The sequence below is a fragment of the Myotis davidii genome, unplaced genomic scaffold, assembly GCF_000327345.1.
Source record: "Myotis davidii unplaced genomic scaffold, ASM32734v1 scaffold332, whole genome shotgun sequence".
Taxonomy (NCBI): Eukaryota; Metazoa; Chordata; class Mammalia; order Chiroptera; family Vespertilionidae; genus Myotis; species Myotis davidii.
The window spans coordinates 7,582,565-7,594,785 of record NW_006285779.1 but is presented as its reverse complement, the minus strand read 5'-3'; the positions used below and the strand labels follow the sequence as shown (position 1 = coordinate 7,594,785).

Here is a 12,221-nt window from a genome sequence, read left to right as displayed (position 1 = left end):
GTTATCTGGAGCCACTTGTGTCATGGTGCCCTGGATTAGCTTTATTTTTATCTTGAAGCATTTTTTAAGCCACATGTTATGATTTCACACAGTAGCTACACTTTCTAAAGAACTTATCAGTAAAACTTGAACATGAGGAACTGGAGAGACCACTGTTTGTAATACACTAAAGTCAAGAAAAGTTAAAATGAACTTTTCTTATTGAACAAATGCATGTTAATTCCAGGCTGTTACTTAAATGACTTAGTTGGATAATCATATGCTTATTTATTTACAGTATTTGAGAGCCTACAATGTTCAAGGTGCTATGCCAGGTGGTAGAGTGGTAACAGTGAGTGAAACAGACATGATTCCTGCCTTTATGGAGTTTCATATAATTCAGAGTATTGGAATTTAGGTCTTTCTTTGGGCAGTTGCCGTTTAGACATGAAAGGTGTTTACACGCTAAGTTTGTAGAGGAATAATTGATGTGACTAGCATTATATCTACTAAGAAGGAGTAAAAATGCCAACTATACTGTTTTTTGTAAAATATAATTACCTTCCTCCATGTAATTACCCCTGTCCCCCTACACAGTAGCTGTCCTCTTATACCCTGTGTCATTTTCTTTTCCTTCTCATTGTTTTGCTATGCATACTAGTGTCTTAGGATGCTTCGGGGAGTATTTTTAGGATCCTTTATGGCAGATGGAAGCAATGCTAGTTTTGTAAGAAACCATCCCCAGAATTATACTTACACTTGTGAGTATTTCTTCTGTGCCTTTATTTCCATCTTGGCTGGACAGTTACCCCATTCTTAGAAGGTGGTGGTACTTGGGATGGTGAGCTGGTGAGGACTGGATATGGAGGTGACATGTGAACCCATGGGATCCTGAGAAGCAAGATGGAAACAAGAGTGTTCAATTCTAGGGGATCAGGAATACACAGGAAAAACTTGTAAGCTGAGAGAAGCCTAGGTTATTTTCTCATGCTTGTACAACTGCAGTAGCTGGAAAAAGACAACTAAATCTGATAGCTATCTGGTGAGCACTTGTACTTTACCATTTAAAATCATAAAAAGAGAATATATTGAACACATTGCTTAAAATTTCTAATTGATGACCCTTTGTTTTGCCTTTGTTTTAACATAGTTAAAGATAAAGTCCACCAGTATTTTCCAGCTGTTTCCCAGTGAGTCTTAAGACCTTGTTCAGGCCTCTTTTGCAGAAAACCTATTTGAGCTTTGTTTTTTCCCCAACAACCCACCCCGTGAGCAGGATTAGAGCTCTCACCTCTGTTCCTTTAATACCCTGTGATTACTATATCACATTCTAATCTCTGTATTTTGGTTCACCTACTAGAGAGAGGCTTGAGACCATTTTCCAGCTTGTATCCATGGGGTTAGCACAGTATCTGCTACATGGATAATGCTCTATAAGTGTCATGTAATGCAGCAAAGATAGGTGAAGTTTGAAACTGTAACTCATTTACACCATTGTAAAGATCTACAAAAATAGTAAAGGAAAAAAGAAAAACCTCAAGGTTACATAAGAAATCCCTTGATTTGGAAAAATTAAATTTTTTATTTTTATCTTCAAAGAGCCAGGCCAGCCTAAGCCAGTCTATTCTCTTTTTATACAAAAATTAAAAACATGAAATGGCCCATTGGTTTGTTTCATCAAAGTTGTTGAATTTATTAGTATAGAGTTCTTTGTAGTAGCCCTTTATTTTTCTTTGTCTTCAAAATCTGTAGTAATATCCCCTATTTCATTTTTTAATTTAATTTTTGTTGAATTTATTGGGAAGACATTAGTTCGTGGAGTTCTGTGGGTTCCAGATGTACAATTCTATGGTAATAAAATAAAATGGCCCATTAGCCTGTGTCCCAGGTAACTACTACTAAATTTTTAAAAAATTTATATAATATATGCATATGGTTAAAAAAAATTGGGGGATAGTATAAGAAGGAGTAAAATGAGTAAACCCCAATCCTCACTATTTCCTGATCTAAGGTTACCACCATTTATCGTGTTTTGTATTTTCTTGATAAGATACCCAATAAATTAGTATATTTGCAAATTATTTTAGTTGTTGATAGAACAGATCAAATATATAATCACTGTTCTATACCTTCTTCCCACCTAACCTCAATGTATCAAATTTTTCCATATCTGTCCTTGCCAGTTTAGCTCAGTGGATAGAACGTCAGCCTGTGGACTGAAGGGTCCTGGGTTCAATTCCTGTTAAGGGCATATCCCTGGGTTGCTGGCTCAACCTCCAGTAGGGGGCATGTAGGAGGCAGCCGATCAATGATTCTCTCTCATCATTGATGTTTCTATCTCTCTGTCCCTCTCCCCTCCTCTCTGAAATCAATAAAAAAATAAAATTAAATTAAAAAATTTTCCATATCAACACATAGAGGTCTACTGCCTTTTAGTTTAATGTCTGCATTGAATCGATGTCCCATAGTTTATGTAACCAGTTACCTGTTGATGGATGGCAAGCTTTTTTCTAATTACACTTTTATTTTGAGATAATTGTAGGTTCACATACAGTTGTAAGAAATAGTACAGAGAGGTCCCCTATATCCTTTACACAGTTCCTCCAGTGGTAACATCTTGTAAAACTATAGTACAGTTATCACAGCCAGGATATTGACGTTTATATAGTCAAGATACAGAATATTTTCTATCACCATAACATTTTCTTGTGTTACCCTTTTACAGCCACACCATTTCCCCTTCCACCCACATTTCCCCCTCCCCTTAACCCCTGGCAACCACGAATCTCTTCTCTTCTATAATTTTGTCATGTCAGGAATGTTAGTTACATAAATGGAATTAGACACTATGTGACCTTTTGGAATTGGCTCTATTCGCTCAGCAAAATTCTCTGGGGATCCAACCAGGTTGTTGGACATAAAGTTTTTTATTCCACTATCTTGCTATTAAAAATGGTGCTACAAAGGACTGCCTTATACAGAGAGTAAATTCCTAAGCCTGGTGTTGCTAAGTATCTGCAGTCTACATTTAAAAAAGTTTATATTACCTACTTATCCTCCAAAATGTTATATTTTCAACCTGACAAATAACTGGGAGTTCCTATTTCCACTTTTGATATCATAAGCAAAAATTAATAAAATGTAATGTGGCAAGTGAAAAACTATAATTTTTAAATTTTGGATGAAATGAGACATCTTTTTATGTTTTGACCCTATTTTATTTTTTCTATAAATTCTCTATTCATATTTGTTGCCTTTTCTTACTCATTGGAGTTCTCTAAATAATAAATTAGCTCTTTATACTATCAGAAACTTTTATTAAATTAATCTATTCTTCCCTGATTTGAAATGCCATTGTTATAAAATAGGTCCTTCTATCCAAGAAAAAGGAATGTCTTTCCATGTATGCAAGTGTTCCATACTCCTTCAGAATTTTAATGTTATACTCATATAGTGCTGGCATATATAGATTTATTTATAGGTGTTTTAGTTTTTATAGTTACTGTATGTGGAAACTTCTATTTTTTAAACAGCTCTTAGCATACAGAAAGCTATTGGTTGTTTTCTATTAATTTTATAAATAGCCATTGTACTGAATTCTTACTGTTGCTCCTTATTTTTCCTGTTGATTTTTCTTGTTTCTTTCTGGATATAAATTCTATCATCTAAAACAATAACAACATTGTTTCTGAGGGTAACTTTGATTTTTCCTTTCCAATAATTAAATCTTTTCTTCCCTCTTTCTGTTTGAATTGGTTTGTATTCACAGAATAATCTATCCTATCTAATAAAAGAGAAACAAGGTAATTAGCTGTACATCTGCTACCGTTCCCATTGGCTAATCAGGGCGATATGCAAATTAACTACCAGCCAAGATGGCCGGCAGCCAGGCAGCTTGAAGTGAACATGAGGCTTGCTTGCTTCAGTGACGGAGGACTCCAACATTCCCCGCCTGCCGCTGCCGGCCTCTGAGCTTGCAGTTTGAAACATTGTTACAAACATAGAAGCTAAACAAAACCCCAGAAACCTGCTTTCACCCAGCCGGGATCTCAGAGCTGGAGTTGAAACAGTGTTTCAGTTATAGAACCCAAACAAACCAGATACCTGCTTTCAGCAGCCGAGGCCTAACAGCTGGAGCCAAGCCTCAGAGCTAAAGCTGGCCCAGAATAAAAAAATAAAGAAAAAAAGGAGCGGTTGGGAGCTGCAGTCACCCGCCAGCCTGAAAACAGCCTTCACCCCCTCACCCAGACTGGCCAGGCACCCCAGTGGGGACCCCTACCCTGATCCAGGACACCCTTCAGGGCAAACCAGCTGGCCCCCACCTGTGCACCAGGCCTCTATCCTATATAGTAAAAGGGTAATATGCCTCCCAGCACCAGGATCAGTGGAGCCGCGAGGCCTCATGGCACTGGGATCAGCGTGACAGGGGGCAGCGCCCAAACACCCTGATCACCCTGCAGCTCTGTGTGTGACAGGTGGCGGGTCCACAAACTCCCTATCCGCCCTGCTCTGTTCGTGACAGGGGAAGGCTCCCCAACCCCCTGATCAGCCCTGCTCTGTGCCTGATTAGGGGGAGCTCCCCAACCCCCTGATCACCCTGAGGCTCTGTGTGTGACAGGCTGTGGTGCCCCAACCCCCTGATTGGCCCTGCTCTGTGTGTGACAGGGTGCGGTGCCCCCCCTCCCCCCCCATGGGCCTTGCTCTGTGTGTGACAGGGTAGAACCATAACCTCCCCATCGGCCCTGCCCTGAGTGTGATAGGCTGCGACGCCCCAACCTCCTGATGCGCCCTGCTCTGTCTGTGACGGGGCGGTGCCCCAACTCCCCTATTCCCTATCCCAAGTGCACAAATTTTTGTACCCCGGACCTCTAGTATATATATATAAAAGCCTAAGCAACTGTTCGACAGTAGCTACGACGTGCACTGACCACCAGGGGCAGACACTCCTACTGGTAGGTTAGCTTGCTTATGGGGTCTGGCCTATTGGGACTGGGCGAGACGGGCTGCAAACACTCTGGAGCCCTCCCGCAGTTCCTCCCTGGCCCTGATTGTGCACCAGTGCAAGGGACCCCACCAGTGCACAAATCTGTGCACTGGGCCTCTAGTGTTTAATAATATTGCCTTAGTTGGCACTAGAATGCTAATCCTTTTATTATTTCACATCCAGGTGAGTTGCTGGCTTTTATATTTGAGATTTTTCTATCTCTCTTCCTTCATCAAAGAAATATGCATTTGTTTTTTCTCCCAGGGTTACTTTTGTCCAGATGCTGTTTTGGTATCTATCAAGGTGATTATGCATATTTATGTGTGAATTCTTATTATGACTTATATTAATACTAATGACCTGGTGCACGAATTCGTGCACATTGAAAGGAAATTAATTAGAAGGTGGCCAATGGGTGTGACTGGGTGAGACAGGCCAGACATGCCCTGGAGCCAACTTCCCGTGATCCCTTCCCAGCTGGCCACACCTGGGGTGGCACTGTGGCTCGGGGGTGTCTGCGGAGTGAGCAGGGTCTCTCTGGCAGGTGGGGTCCCTCGGCCTGGCCTGCCAGGATCAGGCCGAAACTGGCTCTCCAACATCCCTCAAAGGGTCCCGGAGTGCAAGAGGGCACTCTGCAAAGTTGCTGTCATACAGGGTGTGGATTGCAAATGCAAGTATGCAATAAACAAGCTTTGGGGCCAGCAGTGCCCCAGCAACAACATAAACCATGGACGAAGGTGGAATCGTGTGGCCCCGCAAGGAATCAGGCTCCTCTCTGGTTTTGGGGTGCATCACCTGAGAACCGCCGCTGCCAAGTCACAGCAGCTCAGTAGCTCCTGCGTTGAGCATCTGCCCCCTGGTGGTCAGTGCGCGTCATAACAACTGGTCAGATGGGCGGAGGGACACTTAGCATATTAGCCTTTTATGCATATAGATATTTTCTAATGTCAAACCAACCTTGCATTCCTGGGATGTGCTACAATTAATGATACATTCTTTGCATATACAACTAAATTACCTTTGATAATTGTTTTATTTTCTATTTTTAATTAAATTTATTGGGGTGACATTTTTAAATAAGATTATATATGTTTCAAATGTGCAATTCTATGACACATCATCTGTATATTGCATTATGTGCCCACCACCCAAAGTCAAATCTTCTTTTGTCACTATATATTACACAAAAATATTGGATGCTTCATGTATTTGCATGTCATCCTTGCTAATCTTCTCTGTATTATTCCATGCTAATCTTTTCTATATCATTTCAATTTTAGTATATGTGCTGCTGCTGAAGCAAGCACACATTGAATAATTTATCTAAATTTTTATATCTTATTAAGTTAGATAATGTAACTTCGATTTTTGCGGGGGTTTTTTCTTTATTTTATTTTTTCCATTTTTGTGTATGTGTTTTTTATTTTCTTCCACTCCCACCCACCACCTCCCCTCCATAATAACTGTGCTGTTGTCTGTAGAGAGAAAAAGAAATATCAACTTGCTATTTCACCTTTTTATGCACCCATCATGCTATTCCACCTTTTTATGCACTATTGGTTGCTTCTTGTATGTGCCCTGTCTTGAGATTGAACCTACAGACTTGGTGCATTGAGATGATGCTCAAATCCAGCTAGGGTGTTTGCTTATTGTTGTAAAATGAGTATAACAAAATTTACCATTTAAACCATGTTTATGTGAATAGTGACATTAGATACATATGGCTACCATAATCAACATCTATCTTCAGAACTTTTTCATCTTCCCAAACTGAAATACCCATTAAACAATAATTCCCCATTTTTCTTGTCCTCCAGTGCCTAGTTACCACAATTCTACCTTCTGCCTGTATGACCGTGAACATTCTAGGTACCACATACAAATGGAATTATACAATCTTTGTCTTTTTTTGTCTGACTTATTTCACCTAGTATGCTGTCTTGAAGGTTCATCTGTACTGTACCATATATTAGAATTTCATTTCTTTTTAAGGCTGAATTAATCCATTGTATATACCTAATTTTTGTTGTTTTTATTTTGTTTATTCTGTTTTAAGAGAGAGATGAAGGGAGAGAGAGAAAACATCGATTTGTTGTTCCACTTATTTATGCATTCATTGATTGATTCTTATATGTGCCCTGACCAGGGATCAAAACCACAATGTTGGTGCATCGGGATGATGCTCTAACTGAGCTACCCAGCCAGGGCCCACATTTTGTTTATTCATTCCTTAGTTGTTGGACACTTAGGTTGTTTGTTTCCACCTTTTGGCTATTGTGAATAATGTTGCTGTGAACATGAATGTACAACTCTCTGAGTCCCTACTTTAAAATTTTTTTGGTATATACCTAAAAATGGAATTGCTGGATCATATGGTAATTCTACATTAAATTTTTTGGGGGAATTGTAATACTGTTATTTACAGTGGCTACACGGTTTTGATTCCCACTATACTCCAGGGTTCTAATTTCTCCACATTCTTGCCAATGTTTATTTTCTGGTTTTTGTTTTTTGTTTTTGTTTTTTGTTTTACAATAGCAATTCTGATGGGTTTGAGTGGTATCTCATACTGGTTTTTATATGCATTTTCCTAAGTATTTGTGACATTGAGCATCTTTACTTATTTTTGTTAATCCTCACTCGAGGATATATTTCCTGTTGATTTTTATTTTTATTTTATTTATTTCTTTAAGCAAAGGTGGAAATTTATTGAAGAACAGGTACAGGCTCCCACATGGGAAAGGGGAAAGAATTTCACAACACAGACTCCCACATGGGGCAGAAGAAAGAGTCCCCCCTCCATTGATTTTTAGAGTGGAAGGGAAAGGGAGAAACAGAGAGGGAAACATCGATGTGAGAGAGACACATGTTGAGCATCTTAATATGTGCCTATTGGCCATTTGTACATCATCTTTGGAGAAATATTTATTTAGGTCCTTTGCTCACTTTTTAATTGAATTGTTTGTTTTTTGTTATTGAATTGAGTTGTACATATAAAAAGTTATTTATATAACCTGGATATTAACCCCTTATCAGATATATGATTTGCAAATATTTTCTCCCATCCTGTGGGTTGCCTTTTCACTTTGTTGATAGTATCCTTTAATGCACAAAAGTGTTTAATTTTGATGAAGTGTAATTTATCTTTTTTTCCTGTGCTTTCGGGGTCATACCCATGTTATTTCTATAATGATACCTATTAGGTTTAGTGTTGGTATTATGCTCATCTATACCAATAAAAGCCTATGTGGTTGTCACACCATCATACCGTCACACCATGATGCTCTCATGCTGTAACAACCCATCACCAGGAGGCTGCATGCACAGTGTGCGCACGTGCGGTTGAGCGGGGCTGTGTGAGGTGTGAGGTGCACGTGGGTGGGCGAGGACTTGACCAGGAGGTGCATCGGGGGAGCGGATGGCAGCTGCTGCTGCACAGGGCTGGCCCGAGGCTCAGGCAAGCCACCAATGGCAGCTGCCGCTGCCCAGGGCTGGCCCGAGGCTCAAGCAAGCTGCAGATGATGGCTGCTGCTGCGAGATCCCGAGGCTCAGGCAACGAGGGCCAGGCCAAGGCTTGCACAAGCCTCAGTGGCTGCAAGGGCAAAGGCTCAGGCAGCCTTGCAGCCAGCAGTGGCAGCAGCAGAAGTGTGATGGGGGCATTACCTTCCACTGATTGCCGGCTCACCTCCCACATAGGGAGGCCAGAGGCAGCAGCAGCAAGGGGGTGATGGGGGTGGTGCCTTTCCCTGATTGGCTGGTTTTCTCCTGCAGAGGGAGGCCAGACTGCTGCTTAGGCCCACTCCCCATAGGGAGCGGGCCTAAGCTGTCAGTAGGATATCCCCTGAGGACTCCCAAACTGTGAGAGGAAGCAGGCTTGGCTGAGGGATCCTCCCCCCCCATGCATGAATTTTCATGCACCGGGCCTCTAGTCCCATAAAATAAACTTAGAACCTTACCGTCTTTCTCTGTGTTCTAGAAATACTTTAATAGAATAGAATTTCTCTAATTTTTAAAAAACAAGTTCATTTAATTCTGAGATTGAACAGTGATAATGGGGAAAATTTTAGGTGTATCAGAGGATGATAGCAAAGGAGAGATCATAAAACTGCTGAAAGGGAAACATAATTAGAAGAGACTAGTGGATGAATACTAGTCTCTACCTTCCACATTCCTGCAAGTATAATACATACTAGGATTATGTCCATTTATCTTTTACCTTCTAACCAAAAGCTTTGAGCTTCTTGGAGGGAATGTGTATGTGTGGTATCGTTGGGTTTTGGGTAAGGATGTTTTTCTGAAAACAGCTGGTAGGGAAAATAGGGTTCCTTTATTAAAAATTTTGCTTAAGTACATCTATTTTGTAATCCAACAAACACCTATAATTGGTCATGTCAGGGGTGATTAAGGATAAGGAGAAAAGTTTGGTTTAAATTTTAAATGACATTCCTTATTCTTCCACTCAACTTTTGCCGAGGTCCAGCCCCAGCGGGCCAGGGGTTTCCATTTTTGTGTTTCATTCAAGAAAAGTGTGCTTTAGGCACTTGTAACACTAATATATTAGGGGAAAAGTGATCTTTTCATTGTGGGAACATTTCTGCTACTGGCTATTTTAACTAAATGTTGTTCCTCTTGATTTAGGAGCTGAAGTTACCCTCCTATAAAGGCCAGTCCCCTCAACTAAGTCTCAGAAGGTATTTTGCTGACTTGATTGCCATTGTGAGCAATCGCTTCACACTCTGCCCTTCTGCCCGACATCTTGCTGTCTATTTGCTGGACCTATTTATGGATCGGTATGACATCTCTATCCAGCAGCTTCATTTAGTTGCACTTTCCTGTCTGCTTCTGGCAAGTAAGTATGAATCTGATCTACATGATTGGAAATTTCTATTGTTTATAAAAATGAAATAAATTTATGTAAAATATCAGTGAATATCAGAACTCAGTAAAATATCATCAAATTCTATTTATTCCAGTTGATGACTATCAGAAAGTTTATTGTTGAAAGTTCTCCTTGGGACAATGATTCTTAGACATTAAAATGTGGCTCTGGAGTCTTTTAAAAACATGTGCCTAAGCCATACATCCTGCAGATTCTGAAATAAATGTTTAGGCCACTCCAGACTCAACATCATGAGGCCTAGGTATTTAACTTTTTGAAAAGTTCCAAAGATGATTCTGGTGTCTTTCCACTTGAGAACCATTGTCTTAAAGCAGTAATTTTCATCCAGGAGTAATTGTGCCCCACAGGAGATTCTTGGCAATATGTGGAAATGGTTTTGGTTGTCGTCACAACCTGAAAGGATGCTACTAACATCCAGTGGGTAGAGGTGGGGCAGTACCCCAAAACAGAATCATCTGGCCCAAAATGTCAATAGAGCTGAGATTGAGAAACTGTCTAAAAGATACCATACTCTTCTATTGTTAGAATACCTTCTTCTGATTGTATAATGAGTAGCTTAAAGAACTGAAGGTTCACATGCAGCTGCTATACATGTGGACATCTTTGCATATGTCATAGGCACAGCTATGTGGTAGGTAGGCGGCAAAGTGGAATCTGATATAGCCATGCTTGTTACCCAAGGCAAAATGTGCTATTGGGCTTTTTGGTACCTCTTTCTCTTAACATCTTCCTGTAACTCATTTCATTGTTTGTTAGTACCCCAACTGAAGAGAAAGAGGGTGAGTAAAGGAATTGAAATGGAGTTTTTCTTCTTTTAGTAATGTGAGAAGATTGTATTAGATATGGGAGTTGAATCCATTATGTAGTTTATATATTATTTACGTAATTATACTAGAAATCTAAGCCCCACTTCAAAATAGTATTTAGAAATATCTGCTGCCTTTATCTTTAACCCCAACTTGAGGGTTTGGGGTCTATTGTGGCTGCTCTCTAAAGAGCATTTCGCATACTGCGTTCTTTCTAAAACATCTCTGTGCTTTTACTGCAAATAAACTTAAAAGCAAATGCAGGCCTTTGTGGTATTATTTCTGGTACTAATTTTTTCTCATGCTTTCTTTACCTACCCTAATTCTTCCTTGGAGCTGATGACCTTAACTACTTATTTAGTCTCCTTGGAGGTCTTTTTATAAGTTATTTAAAATCCTTTGTGGACCAAGTTGAATATAAATAAATACAGCCCTAGTGAAGACTTCCCACTGCCTGTTGATTAAGGAAGAAACTCTTTAATGTAATATTTTGAACCTTTCATCTAAACCCAGCCACCTTTCAAGTCCCATCTTCCAACTCTATTCCCATGTAGTTTGAGGTAAATTCTACCAGAATACTATCTACTTCCTGAAAAATCTACATTTATCCTTTAATCTATTTACATGCTACTCCTCACCCAGAAAGCCAGAGAAGTAATGCTTGTATATTTATAATTAACCTTTAATTTAACCTTTAATTAAGGTTTCATAAGCAATCATGTGTACAATTTTGTAGTGTTTCATCACTGGCTGTGAAGCCTTTTGTGGTTTAATAGTTTGCATAGAATTGGAAAAACCCATACTTGGCATATCAGATATGTGAGAGTCCACAAATGGAATGGTTTCTTGTTATGCTACTAATGTTAGTAATAATTATTAGGGGCTCAGTTTATACTAGAGACACGCTGGAAATCACATATGCAAGTTATGTTATTTTTAAAATTTGGGATTATTAATGAAAAATAAATTTTTGCCTGCTATCCTTTAATACTATCAAGCCCAGCCTTCTCTATGCCTGTAGTTCTTAAAGTGCTGTGTGGGCCAAGTGGGAGACTCCTCTTGGTGGACTGTGAAATTATGTATGATGCATAGTCAGTTTATAGACCAATTTATATTTGTGACTAAACTTTACTTACTGGTAACTTAATGAATTAGGGATTATGAAAGTTGATATTCATAAACAACATTTTAGTACCAAAGTTTACTGAGAATACTAGTTGAATAATCTAGTAAGAATTCTAGCCACCATGCAATGCTTGGGATTGGTTCCAAGTTCCTGCAATTTTCACAATTTGGGAAAAGGATACTTTATTTGTGCACCATCTTAGGTTGGTTGGAATGGAGTTTTCAAATTGTTCCTGTTTTTAAATTGTCTATTACTGTTAGTTTAAAGTGTCATGATCAATTTATTTTATTTAATATTGATTTACATGGTAATATGTAGTTGCTTTTTGCTTATTTTCGAGGAGCTAGGCTTTAGGATTTATATTTGCTGTGGTTCAAATATGAATTGTTTATCACCTATTACTGAAAGAGTTGGTTACCTCCTTCC

The 12,221-nt window shown here is 39.4% G+C and overlaps 1 protein-coding gene across 1 annotated transcript in view; it reads left to right on the top strand.

The window, feature by feature from the left end:
• Nucleotides 1-12,221, top strand: part of CCNJ (cyclin J) — a 24,641-nt gene that overhangs the window by 1,768 nt on the left and 10,652 nt on the right. The window contains exon 2 of the mRNA XM_006756622.2: nucleotides 9,602-9,812. Coding sequence (XP_006756685.1) covers nucleotides 9,602-9,812 — 211 coding nt within the window. The remainder of the gene's footprint in view (nucleotides 1-9,601; nucleotides 9,813-12,221) is intronic.